The sequence below is a fragment of the Coregonus lavaretus genome, assembly GCF_964263955.1.
Source record: "Coregonus lavaretus genome assembly, chromosome: 3".
Classification (NCBI taxonomy): Eukaryota; Metazoa; Chordata; class Actinopteri; order Salmoniformes; family Salmonidae; genus Coregonus; species Coregonus lavaretus.
In genome coordinates this window covers 50,663,758-50,690,536 of record NC_139990.1, presented here as the reverse complement: position 1 = coordinate 50,690,536, position 26,779 = coordinate 50,663,758, and the positions used below count along the sequence as shown (strand labels likewise).

The 26,779-nt window shown below is 42.7% G+C and overlaps 2 protein-coding genes across 2 annotated transcripts in view; one reads left to right on the top strand and one right to left on the bottom strand.

Moving 5' to 3' along the window:
- The window catches only part of LOC311107826 (uncharacterized protein), a gene marked incomplete at its 5' end in the record, with an annotated part of 7,647 nt that extends 5,488 nt beyond the window's left edge, over positions 1–2,159 (top strand). Inside the window, 4 exons of the mRNA XM_084150390.1 lie at positions 564–681; positions 880–1,021; positions 1,234–1,379; positions 1,582–2,159. Coding sequence (XP_084006516.1) covers positions 564–681; positions 880–1,021; positions 1,234–1,379; positions 1,582–1,627 — 452 coding nt within the window. The 3' untranslated portion in view covers positions 1,628–2,159. The remainder of the gene's footprint in view (positions 1–563; positions 682–879; positions 1,022–1,233; positions 1,380–1,581) is intronic.
- A 16,369-nt stretch (positions 2,160–18,528) lies between these two features.
- On the bottom strand, positions 18,529–23,355 carry LOC311126927 (uncharacterized protein). Its single transcript, XM_084158634.1, has 2 exons — positions 23,198–23,355; positions 18,529–21,798 (listed from the first exon to the last, which is right to left on the bottom strand). Exons 1-2 carry the CDS (start codon positions 23,247–23,249, stop codon positions 20,834–20,836), a joined length of 1,017 nt encoding a protein of 338 aa, XP_084014760.1. The 5' UTR covers positions 23,250–23,355; the 3' UTR covers positions 18,529–20,833.
- Between the last annotated feature and the right edge of the window lie 3,424 nt (positions 23,356–26,779).

The following is a 26,779-nucleotide window of genomic DNA, read 5'->3' as shown; positions in this document are numbered from 1 at the left end:
ATTTGGGTGTGCAAGACTTGACGTCAGAAGAGTTACAGGGGTGTGTTATGTGGTGATGTCCCATCCTTTCAGGCTGTTGGCCTGAAGTAGGGACTAAATATACTGAAATAGTGGAGTAGGGTGTTTTTTTATTGTATTCTTTTTTTAAATGAATTTTTATTTTTTTAATTTTTTTTATTTTAGTGAGTGTAGTGTTATTTTTTCAAGCAAAGTATAAGGGAGTTATACTCCAGTCTAGTAGGTGGCGGTAATGCAACATTTATTGAATGCCAACTGCCGTTTAACCTCATCGAAGAAGAAGAAGAAGAAGTTAAATATTTAAATCCGGTTGGGCCAACTGTTAGCCAGGGTAGCTTGCAAGCTAACTAGCTCATCGGGTTATTTTATTGCCCATCAAACAAATTAATGTAAATGTTTTAAACTGACAATGTCATGAACTGTTATTTCAAATGCATTGGGTAGCTTGTTATCTAACATTATAGCATTAGTTTGTAATTCACCAAAGATTGATAGATGGGCAGTCCTTGCTGATTGTTTTGCTTTGTCAACATCTACCCCCCCAGGTGCTCCTTGCCTGAGCTTCGACGTGTTGAGAGATGCGAAGGGAGACGGCAGGGAGCAGTATCCCCTCTCTATGCTGCTCTGTGCAGGCACACAGGCCGACGCTGCCCTCAGCAACAGGTAGCTGTCACACCCACGGATCCATAACAATGACACTCAGCATACCCTCAGACTGCCTACCTATTGTGAGGCTGGTGTAAAGGGATCCCCAAATACTCACATTGAACATACCTTTTGCACACCCCACAATTGGTAGTCCTTCATTGCCCAGGCCTCGTTGACTTATCCTACCATACCCTTTCTCCTCCTTCCTCTAAGACTGCTTGTCATACGCATGCACAACCTCCACGGTACTACGGAGAAAGAGAAGGAGAGGGATGAAGAGGAGGATGATGAAGATAAGAAGCCACAGATGGAGCTGGCCATGATGCCTCACTACGGAGGGATCAACAGAGTCCGAGTGAGTGAGTTTTGTCGGAGAGTAGCTGAATGTCTCTTGCACCCTCAGTTTGTTCTTCTGTACATGCACCTTGATTGGACTGTGTGTGATGTGAGGCAGTAGTATACTGTGGTTTGAAAGGCTCACCTTCAACGTTGTGTAGATACTGTTTTATGCATTAGGGGACTTCTACTCTGTTGGCTTCAATCCCAAATTAATGTTTTGTCTAAAAGGTTGGCTGGTCAGAGGCAACTGCAAAAAGAACATCCACGTGTGGGAACCACGGGAGGGAGGGACTTCCTGGCAGATCGACCAATGGCCTTTCAGTTCTCACACCAAGTCTGTGGAGGACCTGCAGTGGTCACCCACAGACGCCACGGTATGATGGGAGAAGCAGTGGGATGTTAGGCTGAGTGACAAATCAATAGACTCAAAGAAACTCTATACGTTTTTTATGTCAGTAGAAGCAGACATGAAATGAGGTCAGTTGCAGAATTACAGCTAAAATGGCAACTTTCTGTCATATTTTTCTCCCTCCTCCCTCTTTTCTCCCTCCTACCTCTTTTTCACCCTCCCCCCAGGTTTTTTGCGTCCTGCTCTGTGGATCAGTACAACGCCATGCTCTGAGCCAATGAGGCACACTCCTCAGACGTCAACGTCATCAGTTAGAACAGGACTGAACCATTCCTCCTGTCAAGTTTGGGACTTGAGGCAGTTCCAAGTAAGAACTGCAGTAGGGTTAAGTTGCCCCTCGACATTAGTCTAAGGTTGGGATTTAGGGAGGGTCAGCTGATCCTATGGCACGAACCAGGGCCAGTTTCCCCAAATAAACGTAAGGCTAAGTTCATCGTTAGAACCTTCGTAGGAGCATCATTAAATCTCAGAGATGTTTCCTAAAACCATTGTTGCTAAAGTTGCACTTGAAAACGCTTTTTATTTAGCATACAGGTGCATTAAAGCTGGGACCGAGAGACTGAAAAATAGCTTCTATCTCTAGGCCATCAGACTGTTAAATAGTCACCACTAGCCGGCCTCTGCCCAGTACCCTGCCCTGAACTTAGTCATTGTTACTAGGCCTAACCCTTTTTGGGATTTGAGTGTTTTGTATTGTTATGTATTACTGCACTGTTGGCGCAAGAAACATAAGGATTTTGCTGCACCTGCGATTAAAATCTGCAAAATATGTGTACGCGACCAATAGAATTTGATTTGACCGTCTTAGACCACTTGAACAGCTAAGTGTGTCATTAGAGGCTTTTTTGCCCATTGACTTCACTTCATACACAAAGTTCTCTGCTGAACACAGAATCAAGATGTTTAGGCCATCTGTCTCTCTGCGACCGCCAATAAATTCCGAACGAAGTTGACTACAAATACAAAGTTGCCAAAGTCTTCACAATTTTTACAAACTGAGGATAAAAATATGCTTAAACTGAAAACCAAGATGACGGCATTAAGATGAATAAAGTATAGGCTACATGCCTATATATTTAAATCATATTGAAATCAATTTCATGTTAATTAGGAACGGAATGATACTTGTTAGTACCTAATGCTTATAGCCTAAGTAGTAGTATAAGCAGCCTCAATGTTGGCAGTTAAAGGTGATCTAGAAGCTGATCCTTCATCGGTATTGTGGAATAATTCTAATGTAAAGGTAAGATTTAAATGGAGAAAGCTGATCTTTGCGCATCGCTGCTTTTCTTTCGGTCCGATCAGTTTCGACACATGCCTCAACAACACACTTACCAAACATTCTCTCTGCATGCTGTTTTGGGAAAAGCATGTTACATCTTCGGCCGTTGTAGGAACAATGCATCATAAGCCTAAGTTCCATCGCTATCGGGAAACTGGACCCTGGACATGTTATCATTGCCTTGCCCAATACCCATCAGCAAGCACTGTGGGGGAGTATTTCACAAAGCATTCCAAGTTAGCCAGTTAACATAGGAAAAACCTGTCATAACTTATTTTGATAAAGGAAGCCGCAGTTGATGCTTGGTTAGTGAGTAAAGTCTCAATACTTGTTGGAGAAGTTTGTCATCATAGCTGCTGCAGCATGAGACTAGGGTGTAATACCGGTGACCAGTATCCCAGGACTTCCCGACCAAGCTCCTTCCCATTTCCCGAGAAAAATATTGAGGGGTCCCGTGGACCAATGGCGTAATATAATTTTTTTACGCAACACTAATGCCAAATATGCACATGAGAATAGCTCCATGCATGAACCGGACATACCAACTCTGGCTTCATTCCATAACATACATTAGACCAGTCATCACAATGCTAGTGTAGCCGGCGCGGTCTGCTCGTTGCCGACTACTGCGTTGTGTTCCGGTTCACTGAAGACAAGACACTGGCGTACTTGAAGGCACTTTATTGTGTACCACTCTCTCAATCTGTTCAACATCAAGGAGAGAAAATGTTCAAAACTCTACCCTCGACCAGAATCCGCCTCTCTCAGTCGAGTACAATGCAGACTGCATATAATCACATTCAAAAATCCAAGGAATAAAATACAACATAATTGGAAAATAAACATCGCATCTGGTGTATATCTTATGTATGTGTCATATTGCATGTTATCTCTGCCAAAAACTCTGAGCTTTTAGCCTTTACATTAATACTGTGCAACATGACATAAACCATCTTTCAAATAGGTAATACATACAGTAATATGCACGAAGCAACATGTAATCCTTCACATTTGAGCTTTTCAGTGCCATTAAACACTAATCAATACATGAAAACATTTTAAATGAACACATATTTTTAACCTGATATAGGGAATACATACCTGTTCAACATCAAGGAGAGAAAATGTTCAAAACTCTACCCTCGACCAGAATCCGCCTAACATAAAAAGAACAACGTGGGCTTCAACACAAGAGGATAGAATGACGATTGCTAACTTACAGCTAAACAAAACACGAGGTTAGCTAAGTTAGCAATTTCTCAAACTCTCAAAAACAGCTAAATTCACGACACAGCTTGATTAAATGTACGTACACTCATCATATAATATACATACAAGTTACTATGTGCACTGAAACGTTTTAGTTTTAACAGGTATATCAAGTTTATATCACGCCGAAGTGAACACATACCTCTCTCAGTCGAGTACAATGCAGACTGAGAAAAGCATGAGACCCCTCCGCATATAACCAAACCAACACTCTAGAGGGCGCACTTACACAACTAACTCTCCCAATATCTGTAAACTACACGAAATGCTGAACAATACAATATTTTGGTGAAATCAACTCACAAAATAAAATAAAAAATAGAAAATGAACGGTTGCAAAAATCTGTAATTCTTTGACCTGTTACATTCACCCCTCTTTAATTTCACCAAAATCCTTCGCACGACGAGGGTGGAAAATAACCAAAAACATATAGAATAAAACTCTTGTCCACTTGGTCCAAGATAGCCCTGGGACTCCATTTCCCATATACAGCGTATAAAGCTACTTACAAAGTAAGTTAAAAGAAAACAGCAGTTGATCAGGCTACTGCCCCTTCTAGTGAATATGATGCCTTATACACCATATGAAATCTTGGAACACTTTCCCTCCAATATGAACATCTCATGACCCAGGTCATACTACTGGTAATAAAGAAAAATATCTTAATCTCAAAAATGTATCTAAAATAAAGAACGGAAAGACAGTGACCTTCTGACTCCTGTAACAAAACCCTTGGTGAGTGGTTTTTGCACCATGTTCTCTATCAAGCGATCGACTGCCTTGACAACCCTGCCAGTACGTGTTCTGACAACCTGACTTTCAAACCCTTGTACTTGGGAGGGTATCTGACTATCAATCAGTGTAACAGGTGAATTGACGTCCGAAGACCCTGTCTCATCTAAGTCAGGAACATCAATTGGGGCAACAGAGTCAGTGTCAATCATGTGCAAATCAGGGGGGTCACTGGAATCCGACAAGTCTCTCACAGGTGAGTATTCATTTTCCCCTTGGCCTCTGACCTCTTTAGACTGGGCTCTCGTGGGTGTCAGTTGAACAGACTTCCTGGACAGAGAGTGGGGCATCTCATTCTCAATCTCAGACTCATCAGCTTCTCCAATAGACTCAGAGTCAGAGGATGCGTTTAACCACAAACATCTACGGGCCTCAGAAGCATCTACTGCTAGGCCACTCAAAGCATCAACAGAAGGAGGCTGAAACTCACTGGCCACATCCGAGGCAGCTCCATTCATCTCTTCATCGCTTAGTTCTGGCATGGGCAAGAAGCTCACGTCCAACATCAAATTTCGATGAACAACTTTTGTTTTCCCACTTTAGTCTCTGACTTTGTAAACGTGAGTCTGAGGGTTCCGGTCTATGATGGTATACATAGTGGCTTCCCACTTATCCGCTAACTTCCTCTTCCCTCTCTCTGCTTTATTAGCTAACAAAACTCGGTCGCCAACGTTCAAGTGGGTTCCACGAACTCTCTTGTTGTAGCCATCAGCTTGATGTTGCTGTCCTTTCCTCGCATGCTGCTGAGCTATGTCGGCAGCCACATGGAGGTTCGCCATCAGTTTCTCTGCATAGGTCTTATAATTCACCACGACTGGATCCCTCAAGACTTGTTTGAAGACCATGTCTACTGGGAGTCTGGGGACTCGACCATACATCAAATAGAATGGAGGATATCCAGTTTTTTCATGAGTGGTGGCATTATACGCAAAAGTCAAAGTCTGTATCTGTTGGACCCAGTGTTGCTTAGCTGTCAGGGGTAGGGCACGCAACATACTGCCAAGTGTCCTATTGAACCTTTCGGTTTGCCCATTTCCCATGGGATGGTATGCTGTTGTGTGTGTTTTCATAATCCCTGTGAGGCTGAGGAGTTCAGCTATGAGTTTGCTTTCAAAATTGGCCCCTTGATCAGAATGTATTCGCTCTGGGAAACCGTAGATGCAGAATACGTTATCCCATAACTTCTTTGCTATTTGCTTTGCAGTTTGGTTTATGCAGGGAAAGGCATGAGCCAATTTTGTAAAGTGGTCTGTTATGACTAACACATCGACAGATCTTTGCTTACAGTCCTCAGCACTCCAAAAATCAATGCACACCAGCTCCATGGGTGCCGAAGTGCGAATGCTCTCCAAGGGAGCTCGGGCAGCTGGTTCAGGGGTCTTTGCAAGGATACAGCGTTGGCAGCATTTCACATATTCCTTGATGTCTCTTCCCATTTGCGGCCAGAAGAAACGCTGTCGGGCGAGGTGTGCTGTTCTAGCCTGCCCTTGATGCCCAGCGAAGTCATGCACACCAGCGAGAGCTTTGGCCTTCAAGCTAGCAGGCAGCACAAACTGATACCTCTTCTCTCTGCTTAATGGGTCTTTGGTTACCCTATATAGGACTCCGTCCTGGACTTTTAGATGATGCCACTGCTTGCACAGTGTCTGGGTCGTAAGAGCTAACCTCCTCCTCCCTCGCCTAGGTGGTGGCTCACCCCTCTGAATGAGTGGCAGGACTTCCCTGATAACTGGATCTATTTCCTGGCTGTGCCTCAGCTCGCCGATGGAGAGGGCTGGAAGTGTGTCTTGTTCTGAGGGCACCGCCTGGGGAAGAGCATTGAGAAACTGTGTTGCTCTTATCTCTGCTCCCCTTTCCCATGAGAGGGTTCTTGACTGCCGGCCAGCCTGTCTTGAGTGGGGTCCATAGTTACACAGCACCCTGCATCATGTGCCTGGAGACACTGGGTCTTACTCCGGAAGAGATCTTGGACTTTCTCCTCTTTGGTTCCCTCCGCCTCGGCCAAAAGACTTCCATAGGGCTCACTGATCAACCTTTGGCTCACTGATTTAGCAAACGGATCTCTACTCAGGGCATCTGCCACAATGTTCTTTACCCCAGGAATGTGTTTGATACTGAAGGTGTAGGGGGAAAGCTTTGCCACCCACCTCTGTTCGCAAGCGTCAAGTTTTGGTTTGGTCATTATATAGGTCAAAGGATTATTGTCGGTCCATACTGTAAAAGTGTGGCCTTTCAACCAGTGGCTGAATTTTTCACAAACACTCCATTTGAGCGCCAAGAACTCCATTCGGTGAGCAGGATACCTCTTTTGTGAGCCAGTGAGGGTCTTGCTGGCAAAGGCGATCGGGCGTGCCTTCGTTTCTCCTTCTGGTATCTGGGACAGAACTGCCCCAAGGCCATCAAGAGACGCATCAATGGACAGAACCAAGGGCTTAGAAAAGTCTGGATGGCTAAGGACCACACAATTCAGGAGCTTCCCCTTAAGGCCGGCGAAAGCGGAATCGCAGTCAAGGGTCCAATCCGCAGGTTTGAGCTTTCTGTAGACTCCCGCATTCTGACTGTACTTCCCGGCCTTTCCTCTCCGTTTCTGGCCAGCTGTGAGAGCAAACAGGGGTTTTGCGATGGAGGAGCAATTTGGTATGTAGTGTTGGTAATAAAATACCATCCCCAGGAACGACTTCACTCTGCGAACTGAAGGAGTGCAGCCATCATCTTCCATCAAGTCCCTCTTTGACATTTTGGTGATGACCTCGACCTTCTCTGGGTCAACAGCAACACCGTCACTGTCAACGATGTGTCCGAGAAACTTCACAGATCTCCGCAACAGATGGCATTTTTTTGGACTCAACTTTAGATTGTGCTCCCGTAGCCTCTGGAAAACAACCTCTAATCTGCTGAGGGCCTGCTGTTCATTGGGGGCAAATATCAAGAGATCATCTAGGTAGCACAAGAGACTGCTGAAGTTAAGATCGCCAAAGATACTCAGCATCATCCTCATGAAGGACGCTGGACTGTTGCAAAGCCCCTGTGGCATTCTGTTATACTCGTGCAGGCCTAATGGTGTTGTGAAGGCGGTATACTTTTTGTCCTCCTCATGCATGGGCAAGTTATAAAATCCAGACGTGAGGTCCATGGTGCTGAAGACAGCATTACCGCCAAGGGCAGCCAAGCAGTCCGATTGATGGGGCAAAGGATGAGCATCCTTGATAGTTCTTGCATTCAGCCATCGAAAGTCTGTGCATATCCGGAGGTCGCCATTTTTCTTCCAAACCATCACGAGTGGAGAAGCATATTCACTCATTGATTTCCGTATGATTTCCTGTTCCTCCATCTCGGTGAGAACTTGGCGCAGCTTTTGATAGTGGGCTGGCGGCACTCTGCGATATGGAAGACGGAAGGGACGGTCGTCAGTGAGGCGGATCCTATGGGCAAAGCCCTTGGCTTCTCCACAGTCAAGATGATGCTTTGAAAATATATCCTGATATTTCTCCAGCAATGTCACAAGTTGGAGCTTGGTGGAGGGGCTCGCTTCACAATGATCAATGTCGACATTTCCTAGACCAGACTTCTGCAGTCTGTCTTTCAGGTCACCGTTGTCGTCCTGTTCCACATGAGTCACTCTAACAGAGCCAGCATCACTCTGACAGGAACCCTGGAACAGTGTGAGATCTTCAGCTGCAACACAAGTAGAGACGTCCGCAAGCTTGCTGTTCCTTTTCAGTGTGAGTGGTTTGTCTGAGATATTAGTGATTTTCATGGGAGTCCAGCCATCTCCCCATAGCGGTGTTACCACTCTCCCCACCATAATGCCCCGAGGCACACACCTGGAGGTTGTAGGCTCCCCCATAACTGTACTCCCAGGTGACTTGGGCATATTACTTGGCAGTCTTCCCCACAGCAGGTACTCTTGTTTGGGAAGGAGAGTCACCGCCTGAGTTAACTTCACTGTCCCTACTTTTCCTGGGACATCTTCACCCCTCCATCTTGTGAGACTGGTCATCATTTCTAGAAACTGTTCGCCATCTGGAGACCCTTTTGTGTTGCTCGAGATAAGTGTCCAATAACTGTTCTCGTTTTTCAGCTGATGCAGTACACGTTTCAACATGTTGGTGCCTACTATTATGTCGTCTTTCTGACCAGTGATCACCAGAACTGGGACCATGCACTTTACCCCATACAGACTTAGTTCCATGTCATACATGCAATTGGGGCGCACTTGTACTCCTCCACAGCCAACAAGGATGATATGCTGTGAGAGTTCTTGATGTGGGGTCAAGACGCTATCCGATAGTAGTCTCTGCTCTGCCTCTTCACTTATCGTGCAGGCCATTGAGCCTGTATCGAGGAGCCCTTGCAACTGAGCACAGCCATTAACTGTCACCGGTGCGTGAAATAACTCACTGAACGTCTCAACTCTGTGAATATTCTGAACAATTACCGTGCAATTATCAGACATTGCTTTACAGACATTGACATACATCTCCTTCAATTCTTCACTTTCTTCAAGGGTTGAATCTTCAACGCTCACACATCCCCTTTCCGTATGTGAGCTATCTAGTTTAAACTGGCTCCACCTTGCTCAGAGTTAGGTGGTGTGTGCGCTAACTGTGGCTGAGCGTTAATTCTTGGCCGGCGCTGTTGGCATTCTCTCTTCCAGTGGCCGGGCTTGTAACAGCCCATACAGAGGTTTGCCTGTCTACAGTGTGCAGTAGTTGAATGTTCGGCAGACTGACAGACTTTACATCTACTCTGAACAATGGCTGCTGGCCCCCTGCTTGGTGGCACGACTGCTGTTGTGTGTGCCGTCTGCTCTAGCACACGGTTCAGCAAGCCAATGAGAGACTGCATGCAGATGCTCTCTGTCTGAGGAGAGGATGGAAGCCCCATTGCCTTTGGGTAACCAGTAAGGTCTGTTGGGTTTTCAGCAGCGACTGTCTCTGTGGTTAATGCCTGAGCATGTGCACCAATGTTCTTTGGCCGATAAGATTTGGCTTGACACATTGTTCTAGCCTCTCTCTGATGTTCAACGAGGTGTTCCTGAATCTCATTTGCTGTCCACTTTTCAGCTGTTTTGCACTTTAGGACACTTGCAAGAGCGGGGTCGGGACAGTGTTTCACCAGCATCATTGTGACTTCGTGAGAGGGGTCCTCAATGTTTCGCCCCTGCCTTCTCAGACACTCATCTGCGACATCCACAGCCTTGTTCAAGCGTATCCAATAGTCCATGGGACTTTCTCCGGCCAGAGGAAGTGTGTTATAGAAATCTGCTAAAGGCATAGAGGAGTAGGTTAACTCACTGAAATGTTGTTTCAGAATATCAAAGACGAGCTTGGAGTTCTCAGCTGGCTGCAGCGATGGCATACTGCGCAGGGTAACTTTAACAATGTCTCTAGCCTTTCCCATTAGTCTTGACCAGTGGCGGCTCCTGAAAAAATTCTCAGGGGGGGCAATTTTTCTGATGATTTAGGTGACCTACACACATTTTAAAAAAAGATATGTCCAGCAACAACATGAAGACAGGGGCAGCATATAAGTCAATACCAGAAGCATTTATTGACTGATCTGGGGAGATGGATTCCAGTTTCTGTGACAGATTATAAATAATCTCTGATGCCTTTGTTATATTAGCTTTTGGTTGAATGTACACAACGGTAACAAACAATTGGGGGAACTCACGGGGCAGATAGTAAGGTCGCAGTGACACAGAAAGCAGTTCAATGTCGGGGGTACAGAGTCGCTCTCTTACCAGGATCGATTTTCCCTGTGACTGTCAGATCGCGGTCCGCTCTGACCAGGGTGAAGCCGGCCGGCTCCACTTCTCTGTCCGGGACTCTGTCATCCAGCCAAGTCTCAGTAAATGCCAGCAAACAGGCCTCCCGATATTCGTGTTGGAAGCGCAGATTCGCTGACAACTCATCCGCTTTCCCCCTCAGTGACTGGGCATTAATCAGCAAGGTGGTGGGTAAGGGAAGTTTGTTCTTAATTTTTTAAAAGTCGTTGTCTGATTCCCCCGCGTTTTCCACGTTTGCATTTGGGTTTGTAATCCACTCGCAGACAATCAGGTATTAGATGGGCCATTGGGATATCCATCGCGTTCGTATTTGAGTTGCATTGTAGTAAAAACTCCCTGCTGTATTGGATTCCGCTGCCAGCAGCGTTTTCATTATTTAGTCCGTTCGTAGCGGGTATGTACACGATCAACAAGATCAGTCCAAAACCCACCACTGGAAATCCATGGTTGGCAGAATGTTTGTAAACTAAGTGTACAAATTAAAAACATAAAATAACGCCACTAAGTGTACAAATTAAAAACATAAGATAACGCCACACTGCAGGTCGCAACAGAGACGCTGCTACCCGCTATTTTCTTAGTTACGTTCATGGTTACGTTACGTATGACGAAAGCGCGTAAGTGCAAGCCCTCAGAAACCCATAGAGATTGTATTGAAAGCTCTGAAATTTGAAAAAAATAGATTTTACATGGGAGTCTATGACAGACTTCTGGGCGATTTTCAACCTGACTGAAATCGCCCCAAAAGGGGGGGGTGCCATTTGAAGCACGACTTTAGCCTGATTGGACATTTAGTGGCAGTCAGATCAGATTAGAACACTGATAACTACTGTTGCCGTGATATAATTGATTAGAAAAAAAATCCCTTCCTTTTCCCGTTTGGCAGTGCGTCGCCCATATCGCCCTATTGAACACACCGCCCCTGGTCTTGACATTATCTCCTGGGAGTGCTCTTGCGGGTGTACACCCCTCCTATTCAGGTAAACGCTCATAATCTCTTCCCACTCATGCACTGTGTGTTTGTCTGTTCCATCACCCCTGAAGTACGGCGGCTCTTTGACATCTGTCTTCATGATTAACTTTACTCCTGTCATGTTCAAATCAGACTGTCCATATCCTAAGTTCAGGCTAGGCGTAGGAGTGGTTTGGTTATCTGCACTACCAACAGATCTCTGTAATTGGCTAGCAATGTTCTCTCCTATTTCATGAGCTAACTGTGTGATGAGACTCCCTAGGTCTGCAGAACTCACATGTGAACTAGACACTGGCTGACGTGGAGAATGTTCATCTGTTTGGGTGTGAGTGTATGAAAATGCAGGACGGCCCACTGAACTAACGCTGCTTGCAATGTCTGGAGCATCTCTTAAGCTACGCATGTGTGGTGCGGGGGAATATTCATCAGTGCGTAAGCGTGTGGACGAGAGTACAGGTCTGCCTAGTATACCAGCACCCCTAACCGGCGTGCTCTCCACCCTACTCATAAACCTGCCCCTCCCCAGGCTTACCCCTGCAGCATCTCCAACACTAAATGGTGTCTGCGCATCCTTACCATCAGTCATTTTTTTTTTTTTAATAGACAGTTGTAATAGACTATGGTAATGATATGTGAATCACCAGAACATGTGAATATGAAAAAAAATTGTAAAATGATAAAGTAGCTGAGGTAAGCAATTAAGAGCTACAATTTACACATTAATGTTTGCCCTTATACTTGTCAACGTTCCGAAGAGGTTCCTACTCGTCACAGCAACCACCGGCGATCACCCTGGCGATGATCTGAAGCGAAGATATCCGGGTCACGGCACCAATGTAGCCGGCGCGGTCTGCTCGTTGCCGACTACTGCGTTGTGTTCCGGTGCACTGAAGACAAGACACTGGCGTACTTGAAGGCACTTTATTGTGTACCACTCTCTCAATCTGTTCAACATCAAGGAGAGAAAATGTTCAAAACTCTACCCTCGACCAGAATCCGCCTAACATAAAAAGAACAACGTGGGCTTCAACACAAGAGGATAGAATGACGATTGCTAACTTACAGCTAAACAAAACACGAGGTTAGCTAAGTTAGCAATTTCTCAAACTCTCAAAAACAGCTAAATTCACGACACAGCTTGATTAAATGTACGTACACTCATCATATAATATACATACAAATTACTATGTGCACTGAAACGTTTTAGTTTTAACAGGTATATCAAGTTTATATCACGCCGAAGTGAACACATACCTCTCTCAGTCGAGTACAATGCAGACTGAGAAAAGCATGAGACCCCTCCGCATATAACCAAACCAACACTCTAGAGGGCGCACTTACACAACTAACTCTCCCAATATCTGTAAACTACACGAAATGCTGAACAATACAATATTTTGGTGAAATCAACTCACAAAATAAAATAAAAAATAGAAAATGAACGGTTGCAAAAATCTGTAATTCTTTGACCTGTTACATTAGCAGCCTACCATATTTAGTCTATAGACCTACTCAACATAAAGTCTTCAATAGAAAACTTCACTTACATGCATGACTTCTATAAATTGCATTGCTGACTATCGTGTAGGCTACACGCAACCTCTTGACACAGTTAATGAAGGCAATCTCAATCTCACATTCAAAAATCTCCGAACTGTCTGTGTGGCACTGGCAAAGGCTCACAATATAAACTGCAGCTACTCACTGTTAACAAAATGGCAGGTACATTGTGTGCACAAACACACTCAAGGAAATAGACATTTGCAACGTTGTTCCATGATGTCACAGTAACAAAAGCGAGTTCATGGGCTGGACTAGTCTGATTGGTAGGGATTTGATCAACCTCTGTGCTGTTCTCCATGGTGCTGAATATCCACTACTAGGCCTATTTGCTTGTCTGTTCAGCGGAGAATCGGATATGTTCCCTGTGACAGTCACCACAATAAGCAGGTTATAAAGTAAAAACAGCCACAACCTTCCAAAATCTCTGATAGCCAGGTGCAAGGGGAGGGAAAAGAGCCTGACATCTTTCAAAGGTAAGCTAAAACGAATGTAATTTTCAATATGCTGTAGGCTAATAATCTCAAAGGCCTACATTTCCAACTAGGCTACATCAACAAATTGTGTGATGACTTTGACAGAACTTTGAGTTGATTTAAATTGTGACTAATGCAACAAGAAACCATCAGATTCCTGTCCATATTTCTTGATTTAGTGGTATAATCATGTCAGATTTCCCCCCCTGGTATTATATGCTTTTAAATAGCATTTCCGGTTTGAACAGGAATACCGGGATATTACCGGGATGGTTGCAATTTTCTCAAAGGGATTTTTTGAAGATTTTCTGGAAAATATGAAACCCTTCATGGGACTAACAACCATCTAAAAAGGAATGGAAGCAATGCAAACACCGTAAATGGCATCTTTGCATCATTATCTCACCATCTGGGTTAGTTGGTTTGTTTGTGTTTAAAATGGCTGCATTTTAAACACAGATTAACAGATTAGTCCTCACTTTTTTTTCACACCCCTCTTTTTTTAGCTTAGAGGTTTAGAGAGGTCGGAGGGGGTGAAGGACCTGCCCCCCCCAGCTGCTGTTCCTGCACCAGGGTCAGACAGAGGTCAAGGAGATCCACTGGCACCCGCAGATACCCGGGATGATGGTCTCTACTTCTCTGTCAGGCTTCAACGTGTTCAGGACCATCTCTGTATAGTGTGTGTGTGTGTGTGTGTGTGTGTGTCAATGGTTGTCTATGGTGTGTATGCTTGTGTGTGCGTGTGTGAGAAAGGGTCTAAGTGTGTGCCTGTGTTTTTGACTACAGTTATCAGTCCCCTCACCGCTCTGTTGGCAGGCATTTACCATGTACTGTGTATGTATATTACAGTTTGACTGACTACACCTCTCCCCGTCTATCCTTGACCTCATCTCTAATAGTTTACAGAGATCATGTAGATGACTGTTCCTTCTGGCCTTCACATGTTGCAGGTGTACCAACATGTACAAAATAAAACACATTACTCAATTATTGTTAGGCGTTTACTTTCTTTTCAACCCAACAAAATGCCTGTTGAGGTTCTGTTGGTTGACATGGTGAAGGAATGAGATCAAGATCATGAGTTATTCATTTCCATTGATGTACACTCCCCTATGTCTGTGATGCTAAAATTAAATTTGGCTTGGAAATCAAAGGGTTTAGTACAGAATGTCACCTTTTATTTGAGGGTATTTTCATATATACAGTGGGGAGAACAAGTATTTGATACACTGCCGATTTTGCAGGTTTTCCTACTTACAAAGCATGTAGAGGTCTGTAATTTTTTACCATAGGTACACTTCAACTGTGAGAGACGGAATCTAAAACAAAAATCCAGAAAATCACATTGTATGATTTTTAAGTAATTCATTTGCATTTTATTGCATGACATAAGTATTTGATCACCTACCAACCAGTAAGAATTCCGGCTCTCACAGACCTGTTAGTTTTTCTTTAAGAAGCCCTCCTGTTCTCCACTCATTACCTGTATTAACTGCACCTGTTTGAACTCGTTACCTGTATAAAAGACACCTGTCCACACACTCAATCAAACAGACTCCAACCTCTCCACAATGGCTATGACCAGAGAGCTGTGTAAGGACATCAGGGATAAAATTGTAGACCTGCACAAGGCTAGGATGGGCTACAGGACAATAGGCAAGCAGCTTGGTGAGAAGGCAACAACTGTTGGCGCAATTATTAGAAAATGGAAGAAGTTCAAGATGACGGTCAATCACCCTTGGTCTGGGGCTCCATGCAAGATCTCACCTCGTGGGGCATCAATGATCATGAGGAAGGTGAGGGATCAGCCCAGAACTACACGGCGGGACCTGGTCAATGACCTGAAGAGAGCTGGGACCACAGTCTCAAAGAAAACCATTAGTAACACACTACGCCGTCATGGATAAAAATCCTGCAGCGCACGCAAGGTCCCCCTGCTCAAGCCAGCACATGTCCAGGCCTGTCTGAAGTTTGCCAATGACCATCTGGATGATCCAGAGGAGGAATGGGAGAAGGTCATGTGGTCTGATGAGACAAAAATATAGCTTTTTGGTCTAAACTCCACTCGCCGTGTTTGGAGGAATAAGAATTATGAGTTCAACCCCAAGAACACCATCCCAACCGTGAAGCATGGAGGTGGAAACATCATTCTTTGGGGATGCTTTTCTGCAAAGGGGACAGGACAACTGCACCGTATTGAGGGGAGGATGGATGGGGCCATGTATCGCGAGATCTTGGCCAACAACCTCCTTCCCTCAGCAAGAGCATTGAAGATGGGTCGTGGCTGGGTCTTCCAGCATGACAACGACCCGAAACACACAGCCAGGGCAACTAAGGAGTGGCTCCGTAAGAAGCATCTCAAGGTCCTGGAGTGGCCTAGCCAGTCTCCAGACCTGAACCCAATAGAAAATCTTTGGAGGGAGCTGAAAGTCTGTTTTGCCCAGCGACAGCCCCGAAACCTGAAGGATCTGGAGAACGTCTGTATGGAGGAGTGGGCCAAAATCCCTGCTGCAGTGTGTGCAAACCTGGTCAAGACCTACAGGAAACGTATGATCTCTGTAATTGCAAACAAAGGTTTCTGTACCAAATATTAAGTTCTGCTTTTCTGATGTATCAAATACTTATGTCATACAATAAAATGCAAATTAATTACTTAAAAATCATACAATGTGATTTTCTGGATTTTTGTTTTAGATTCCGTCTCTCACAGTTGAAGTGTACCTATGATAAAAATTACAGACCTCTACATGCTTTGTAAGTAGGAAAACCTGCAAAATCGGCAGTGTATCAAATACTTGTTCTCTCCACTGTATATGTCCACAGTGGTCGTGTCCGAATACCCATACTAGCGTACTACAAACTTAAAGTGCATAGTATGTACTCATCATCGCATACTATTTTGCAAGTACCACTTAAAAAGTATGCAGTATGCAATGGCTGCAACTCAGTAGCGGCTCCTGATTGGCTGAGTATGTGGGGCGGGGCTGAGAGCTGGTTGATTTTTCCAAAATCAACCAACATATATGGCATTAACCAGCCATATAATAGCTATTTTCCAATTTGATTAATTTCTCTAAACTCTGAATAGAATAGGAATGGAGTTCTAGGCCTACTCAGGCTGGTTATAGGAAGACCATCACATTCAACCTATATCGTACTAGACCATACAGCCCATCTATCCTATCGAAAAAGGACTGAAGACAGAAACAGAATCTGGTTCCATTTCAACATATTTATTAGTGAAACCAAAGTGTTGTAACATAAATTAAATCAAACAGCCTGGTAGTACACACACAAACGTTTCAAATGTTAAAATCAAAGGGCTATTGCACATAAAACGTGGACAGTCGGGTGCATGCAAATTCAGAACTGCTGGACAGCACCATAATAAACTAAAGTACTGATCATTGGGAACGAGATCAGAATGAATGCTAAGGCTTGATCCATTAATTAAATAATTAAATAGGTAGACTAGCCTACAAAACGAAAACAATCCATATGTTCAAATTAAAAGGCCTGATTAACATGGCATCAATAATGTAGCCACATCCCAAGTCCCTGGTGCCTACACATTCAGAATTCAAAAGATGGTTTAGTATTTAGTTTAAAAGCTCTGACAAAGGCCAAGAGAACAATAATACTTTTCAATGAGAAAACAGAAATCCACTTTGGGTATTTTTTTTTTAAGAAGAAGAAAAAAGACTAGTCTATGATGCGATACTCGTGATCATTGTAAGGACAACAAATATATTTTGATTTGTTTAACACTTTTTTGGTTACTACATGATTCCATATGTGTTATTTCATAGTTTTGATGTCTTCACTATTATTCTACAATGTAGAAAATAGTAAAAATAAAGAAAAACCCTTGAATGAGTAGGTGTTCTAAACCTTTTGACCGGTAGTGTAGGCAGCAGCAAAAGCTAGCCAAAAGAACAATTTTACTGGTTGAAGTATAAAGCAGTTGATTTGCGATGATGACACAAACATTATATTAAGTAGGACATTCATATGAACCTTAAAATCCAATTATAATCCAAAAGTAGTGTGAAATGCACTCATAAGCAACATGTAAATAGAGGCTTTTTTGCAGGTGTTCTATAAGACTCCCCCTTGTTCTGCCACCAACTCGCCCTCATGTGGCAATGTTTGTATACACAGAAAGGGGTCTATTTACAGCTTGTTTTGGTTGTGTTTCGGATTATGTTTGTCCAATAGGAAGTGAATGGTGAGTAGTGTATTGTGTCATTTTGGAGTCACTTTTATTTTAAGTAAGAATAGAAGGGTGTTTGTGAACACCTACATGAATAAGGATGCTACCATGATTATGGATAATCATAAATGTATCGTGAATGATGAGTGAGAAAGTTAGAGGGATAAAGATCTTACCCCCAAAAGAATGCTCAACAAAATGCTCTAACTTTCTCAATCATTATTCATTAAGGATTTTTCTTAATCATGGCATTATCAGGATTGATTTAGAAGTGTTCAGAAACATTGTATCTACTCACTTACAAAGAAAATTACTCCAGTCATCATTCACCATTCAGTTTCTATTGGGCAAAACACAACCAAAACAAACTGCAAATGCATCCAACAAGTTTGTAGTCACAATTTTGATGTAGTCAATGCGTGCTAGGAATTTGGGACCAAATATTAAACTTTTGACCAATTTGGTAGACTACAAGCGAAATTTGTCCAAATGCTTGACATATTCAAATGGGTAACATTTCTAAACGGTAAATCAGTTATGTATGAAAATACCCTAAAACAAAAGGTGACATTCTGTACTGTCACCTCATATGAAACATTTTATCTCAAATCCAAAATGCTGGAGAATATAGACATTTTAAATGTTGGCATCCCTGTCCAAATACATACATAGGAGTGTATTCTCTCATTCATATTCCTGCCATCTTTCCACACAAGTTAATGAGTACACTGACACAAGGAAACACTTTGCTGAAACATTAGACTGTAAGGAAATATGTTTATTGAAGTAACCAGCACATCCAAGAGGATCCATCACGAGATAAAGAACATGTCCAGAGGCATATATTTCCAGACCCCCTCCCCTCCTCCCTACAGCATTACTTGTACAATGTTGGTCCAAAATAAGTATTAAATATAAGGGCATACATGCTATGCAACTGAAATTCAAAACATGAGATGAAGCACATCCATTTCAGAAATTGTCAGTGGTTGTTAAAAACAATAGTAAGAGCTTTTGTAATTTGACTACACAGGCTAAATGCATCAGATTTAAAATAGGCCTACATTTGATGTCATTTAGGTCAGAAAAACTCTGACTTGAGAAATGTTCACAGTTCAATATAGGAATGATACTAGATTTATTTAATAAAAACACCATAGATTTTAAAGCTCTAAATAAGAGGAAATTCTTAAAATGAGGTTTCCATAAACAGAGTAGGGTTGTTCCATGAAGTGAGTTGCTTTTGCATCCCTTTTTAAGTAGAAATTGTGCACCAATATTGGATTTTAAAAGCCTGTTATATTAAATGAAGTGCCCTTTAATATAGACCACATGGAGAATTCAATAAATCAGATTTTTCTTTAGATGAATAAAATTCAGCATTGACATGTCCCTCTGTGCACTGACTTCTCAGAAGATTTTAACCCACTTATCCACAAAATGTCTCCAGGTTTTCACCATCATTGTAAAGCCTTAGTTATTCTGTTGATTTGACAGTCATTTCTGAAGATTATTATTTATTTCATGTGATTAGTGATTCATTTTAAGGTATAAAACAACAACCTGTCCCTCATTTTAAGGTCAACCCTGTTATGTGAACTGAACTCTTGTCTTAATATCATGAAACTATTCCTTTTTAAATATTTTCTTTCAAAATAAACATTGAACATCTAATATCCAAATCATAGTGTAAAAGCAGGTGAGCTGATTCTACTCTTTTTGGACGTTTTCTGGTGTTTTGTGGTGGAAAACTGAGTGGGTCAAGCATTAACTCGTCAACCCCGCTACCCATAGCTACAGGCTAATAATGTTTTAACAATGTAATAACATTTTGTGAACCTTGCATTCAATTGCCCCTCCCTGTTGAATGCAACAAGCTTCCATTCTCCCTGTCACAAGGGGATTTATGGCTGATTTAAGATGAAATCATCAACCCTGTTACTTTATTTGGCACTCAATAGACACTTATAATATTTATTTTATTTAACCTCTTGAGATGGGAAAACGTGTTTTATTAAGATGAACATGTGCTCGTTGTTACAGAAAATTAAAATGAGGTGAAATATATATATATAGGTTTTTTTTCTTCAAGTTACACTACCTAAAAAGGACTCATTTCGTGGAACGACCCAGTGGCATTTAACAAGAAAACTATAAAACGCTCAGAAAAAAACACTTTCCATGAATTAGGTGGAGAAACTGGTGGCAAAGAATTCTGTATTTGTCCTGAAAAGGCTGGTTCATTTAGTTTGTTTCTAAAGAGCATTTTAAGACTCAAGGCAAAACAGTCAACAAAGCAATTTGCTCTGAGCAATACATGATATGAAAATACAACATAAAGAAGAAAGACATGGCTATAGTGAGTTAAAGCACAGGGATATGAACAACAACTCCCTTTAAGGCACCTTCGGCATAAGTCTTTCTGTATCATATGCGCTTCCTCTTTAGAAAAAAGAACACCTTTGACCTGGTAAAACTAAAACATTTCAATTTGCCTTAATCATTGTCATTTAACAAACTGTCATTATCTTTTACTGAGCATTGATTCAACAGTAAAGCTTCCAGTTTCTTGAAATGAATTAAAGTGCTGCAAACTAGGCTATTTATTCACCGAAAAACAGCTTGGCCTAAAACAATACTAGGCTATTCATTGTGTATTTAGAATTGAGACAGATAATAAATTGAAGTAAAGAGTCTGTAAAAAATTTAGCATTTCAAATATGATGTGAATACTAGGTGGCTATTTCAAAGGTTAAATCTTTTTTGTCCATTAATTGGATCTTATAAGATTGATTCAATGAAACGGATTCCTGCAGTAACTGTTGACTAACTGCACATCTATGACTGAGGATCCAAAGGAGCAATTTGGTCCCAAAAGCATTTCAACAGAGACTCTTCAAATATCCAGTTGTTGTTCTGAAATACTTAGCTTTGGTTAAACCTCCCTTTTGAATGATAATTTGCAGAATGATGCATAGAGGAAGTAAACTGTACATAGTTGACAACCAACGAGGAACCATTTTATCCTCTGATTGGTTGACGTAAGACGCAGCGTTGCGCTCCTATAGGCCGATTTCATCATCAAACTCATCTTCGAATGTGTAGCCCCGTCCATTGTCTCCCCCTTCCTCTTCCTCCTCCTCCTCCTCTGAATCAGTCTCTGAGTGACAGTTGTCAACCCTCCTCCTGTCCAATGGGTTGACACCCTCATACTCTGAGCTGTGTGAGGAGGCGGGACTGGAAGGCGAATCCGCCTTGTGATTGGTGTGTTGTACCTCTATTCCCGTGATTGGCATGCTGATGACGTTGTTCCCTCTGTCTCGATCTTCCTCGGTGAGAATCACACACTCCTCCTCACCGTCTAACCCTTGACCTTCCTCCTCCGACGCTTGGCGAATGATCTCCTCTCGTTTGTCGCTGAATCTCACCTTCGGCCTCAGGCCTTTGGCCTTGATCCCTCCCTCCCCGTCTATTATCCTTCCATCTCCCTCCATCCCTAGAAGCTTCTTCTCATTCAGCTCATTCCTTATGCTGACAGACTGCTCCTCCTCCGCCATTTTGAAATTCTCCACTTCAACGACAAGACTTTTGCTTGGATTGAAGACGTCTTCCTCGTTAGCGCGGGTCCCAGTCCAGTCTGAGTCCAGCCCCAGTCCATCCATCACCCCCAGCACATCACCCATGATGGACGGGCCCAGGTCGAAATCCATATCGAGTGTGAAAGACGACACCGACCCGGAATGCTGAAGCTCACTGTTCAGCGGGCTTCCGAAGTCATCCGTGACATCATCAGTGTGGTTAAGTGGCGTCTCGGAATCGACAGGCGCCATTGAGTCGTTTGTTGCCGTGGCACCCGGAGACCCAGGGTCAGGGCTGGGGCCGACAGTAGCCAGGAAGGAGGTGTCACCGAAAGCATCTCCGCCCCTACCGATGTGCATGGTGTGGCGGAAGTCCCCCAGCGGAGCTGAGATCATGGTGGGGTCCAGGCGAGGCGCCTTGTGGGAAGACTTGTGGAGTGGCATGACAGCTGAGAGAGGGAGAAAGAATTATGGAGAGAGGAGGCAGGAGAGAGAGATGATGGGGTAGAGAGGGAGAGAAAAAGAGGTGTAGAGAGAAGAGAGAAAAATGTGAGTGCATTAGAGGGTGGGAAAAAAATGAAAGAGTGACAGAAAGAAAGAGGCCAGAGACAGAGGAGAAAAGAAAAACAGTTGGATGAGACAACACATCAAGCAGAAACATGATCTTCTATGCATCAGAAAACGCACTGGCAGACTAAATGAAACAACTAACGAACTACTTTGACGTAATCCATTTATGCTGACTCTGAGCCAAGTTCAGTCAGCATGAGACAAATGTCAACTCAATAAACCTACTTAGATGACGCATAACAGACGTAAAATACCTTCACAAAGGTATTTTGCCAGTATATAAGCCTACAGTAAATGGAAGTCCATTCTAGACTGTCAACATGACCATAACTGAGAGAAAGTGAATATGAGGGGCCCAGATCCAAACTGTCACCGAGGGGCCATTTCCCTTGAGAAGTGTCACTGTACTGGGTAGACTTCTATGGTCTTATAAATTATAAAGTGATCTGCCATGACAGGCCTACATGAAAACATCACTGTTGGGCAAGAGTGTGAGAAACCAACAAGTCGTTTGGCACTGATATTTATGCCAAGGCCATGCTGGGACTTGCAAGTGAAACATACTCATGCAAAGCAAGAACATACTTCTGCCTGGATTTCTTCCCTCGGGGCAGGAGACTTTAAAGCCATAGACAAACATATGTCCATCTATGCCCTATACTCTACAAATGAGCCATAGCAAAGCCTTTGACTTGATGATACAGTCAATCAAATTGGTGTTGCAATCGATCATCAACATTATCCACTATCTAGGGCAATATTAAAAGCAATTACAATGGGACATGATTCACTATTGCATTGAATTGAAAATTATTTAGAAAATGGGCTCAAACCGGTGTTATTGAGCTATTAAAAACAATGAAGTAACCTACATTTGTTTACCAATAACTTTCATCAGAGGATGAAACAGTAAGAGGTTGAAAGTTAGTCCCTGTGTGCGTCCCCTTGTCCCTGTAAGTGACATGCCTGATCAAAGCAAAATCAACAACTCCTCAAAAAACTGATCGCTTTTATGCGGCGAGGCAGGCTATATTATGTCAAACTTACTGCCATCCATAGCGGGGGACCCCATTTCCCCCCCTCCAACATTCCAACAAATAGCGAATGTCTACGAATTGAACTCTAAAACGTACCATATATACATTACCCAGCAGTAGTAGTCTATGGAAGGCCATACTGAGTGAGTGCAATTGGGAGGAAAGAGGGCAAAACTTGCGCTCCGCCGATCAAGTTTCTGAGTGGAGTGTTTCCAAAGCAGAACAATTATGGAAAACTTACTTTGATTACGCTCGTGTTTCGCTTCCTCCCGCCTCACTATCCCTCTTTTCATCTGTCTTTTCTTCGTTATCTTCTCTTCTGGATTCTTCTCGCTCTTTCCCAGCGTCGTTCGCCCCTTTCTAATATTTCTTTTTCTAAGGGATTGGCAAGGAAGTGACGCGATATTTTATTAGGGAGTGTTTTACAGAGGGAGAATGACGGGGTCTAGGGTCCACATTAGGTGCACACGTGATAAAACAATCAATAACTAAATGTTTTTGATACAAGGTTTTTGGAACAAGTATGTAGCATAATTAGGCTACATTAATGACCAAAGAGATTTTCTCTTTGTCTCTCCCTCAGCCAACTCCCTCATTGCTAAGGGTGGCGGTCAGAGGTTGGTGTCATTCCTGTACACATCAAGAAATTGACTACAATTACTCCCTTTTCGGAATGCTGTCAGGAAAGTCAGTCCTCATACTCAACCACTGAGCAGCACACCATGCTTGGTCCTAGAGAGCACTCTCTGTGGGGTCTAATTGAAGCACTCAGTTCCTATTTCCCTCATTTAGGTCAGTATCGCTAATATCCTTCTTGAAAGTGGACTTTGAGGAAATCCTGGATCTAGGTCATCAAAATGCTGCCTGCTGCTGGAGGAAGACCTTCTGGTTGCTGTGGGACTGGAGGAACTGTCTCTCTCAGCTTCCTCTTTATTCAGTGCCATCTCACACATACTTCAGGGAATCACACAATGGTGAGGCATGGAAGTGACTCATTGTTTGTGGGATTTTGTCACCCAATGTTCACATAGCTGTGGGAGGATGTGTCCAAAGGTTAAATTGAATGGGGAGGCAAAGGGGAAATGAGGTTGAGGTACAACACACCGTAGGAATTGAATTCAATCCAGGGAAAAGTAAAGTGTCTTCTACTACCCATCAAGTCCCAAATACAACCCCTGGATGAACCAGTAAACTAACAGGAACCAGTGAAGGTGCTTGTGGTCACACTGATGAAACAGTATTGAAAAAAAATAGACATACAGTGCCTTCAGAAAGTATTCAGACCCCTTGACTTTTTCCACATTTTGTTACGTTACAGCCTTATTCTAAAATTGATTAAATAGTTTTTTCCTCATCAATATACACACACAATACCCCATAATGACAAAGCAAAAACAGGTTTTTAGAAATGTTTGCTAATTTATTAAAAAATTAAAAAATGTAATATCACATTTACATAAGTATTCAGACCCTTTACTCAGTACTTTGTTGAAACACCTTTGGCAGCAATTACAGCCTCAAGTCTTCTTGGGTATGACGCTACAAGCTTAGCACACCTGTATTTGGGGAGTTTCTCCCATTCTTATCTGCAAATACTCTCAAGCTCTGCCAGGTTGGATGGGGAGCGTTGCTGCACAGCTATTTTCAGGTCTCTCCAGAGATGTTAGATCAAGTTCAAGTCCGGGCTCTGGCTGGGCCACACAAGGACATTCAGAGACTTGTCCCAAAGCCACTCCAGCGTTGTCTTGGCTGTGTGCTTAGGGTCGTTGTCCTGTTGGAAGGTGAACCTTCGCCCAAGTCTGAGGTCCTGAGCGCTCCAGAGCAGGTTTTCATCAAGAGTCTCTCTGTACTTTGCTCCGTTCATCTTTGCCTTGATCCTGACTAGTCTCCCATTCCCTGCCGCTGAAAAACATCCCCACAGCATGATGCTGCCACCACCATGCTTCACTGTAGGGATGGTGCCAGGTTTCCTCCAGACGTGATGCTTGAATGAGACATGACCCAGCTAGCACATAACATTCTAAGAACCACATGTTTCTTAGAGCTTGGTGAGAGTGTGGTTGTCCTATGGTTATTTTGCATACAACCTTCCCACAACCTTCTAGGAATGGTGCAGGATACCAAGCTAGCACATAACGTTCTGAGAACCATATGTTTCTTAGGTGGGAATTTCAGTACTTCACTATAACGTTTACATTTTAGTCATTTAGCAGACGCTCTTATCCAGAGCGACTTACAGTTAGTGAGTGCATACATTTTAATTTTTTCATACTGGCCCCCCGTGGGAATCAAACTCACAACCCTGGCGTTGCAAGCGCCATGCTATACCAACTGAGCTACACAGGACTACGTTTCCCAGAGGTTTCCTCATGGTTCTATTTAAAGTAATGTTCTCAGAATGTTCTGAGGACATTAAGAAACAACGATCTTCTGTCTGTACTTCAGCATAAGGTTTCGTGCAGGTTTCCTCATGTTCTTAGAACATTAAGAAAACGTTCCATAAAAAAACACAAGAAAAGATTAGTAACGTTCAAAGAAAGTTCCAAGAATGTTATTTAAAAAGAACGGAAGTAAACATTTTGCCTGTTCTGGGAACATACGTTTTTAGGTTGCAGGGAGGTTCTGAGAACATTTTACTATGGTTCCCTGGAAGTTTTCGTGGGAGGTTTTATTAACGTCTGAGAACGTAAATTATAGGCTATTTGGAGGTTTTTGAAAAACGTCCTTAAAACTTTCACTGAATCCTATAATTTTCGTTCTCAGAACAAATTAAACGAACACCCCCACCTCTGTTTCATGGTAAAAAAAAAAAAAATGTTGTTGTTTTTTTGTTTTGCATAGGGCAACCAACCCATCATCAGCATCTGGCTCAGAGGCGCATTCCTCTGAGACAAGGCCATACCCCAAACTATTCAATAAAATTGACATCTGTGCCCAGTGCAGGTTGTCATCTCCGGACAGTCCCGTATCTCAGCCCCTTTTTAGGTGTCCCAACCTTTCTTTTTACAAAAAATGTATTAATTCAGGCTACAAGAGCGTAGACCCAATGACAATCGCTGACATGCTCTTGAACAGCTTCTATCCCCAAGCAATATTATTGATAAATAGCTAACCAAATTGCTTCACGGACTATCTGAGTTAACCTTGTATCTTTATTGACCTTATTGTCTCTATGTACATTCACAGGGCCCTACACACTCACACACACTGTCACTCCAACACACACAGAAACACTCACTCCATAATATGTTCACTCACACATAATAAGCACAGACATTTATACTGATTCTACACACCTGCACACCCACTCACATACAAGCTGCTGGTACTCTGTTTATCTTATATCCTGTTGCCTAGTCCCCTTACCCTTATACATATCTACCTTCATCACGCCAGTATCCCTGCACATTGTAAATATGGTATTGGAACTGACTTTTAAAAATATTCCCTGTATATTGTATGCTTACTTACTTACTTTATTGTGTATTTCATATTTCTTATTTCTTGTGTGTTTTTTTAATAGTAATACATTGTTATTGATTATTGCATTGTTCGGTTTTGAGTTTGCAAGAAAGGTATTTTACTTTACTTGTGCATGTGACATTAAAACATAACTCTTGTGAGAAAAAATAATCTTTATAATTTTGTACATTCTGATTTTTCAGGGGGCACCCTCAACATACCTACTTCCCGTGGCTATACACAGATCAATTTCCCAAAACTTAAGAATTATTATTATTATTTATTTATTTTTAATTTAGGAACTCGGGGTCTCAAATTACTGTTGAGAGTTAGAATAGTAGAATACACAAGGTGCCATTTT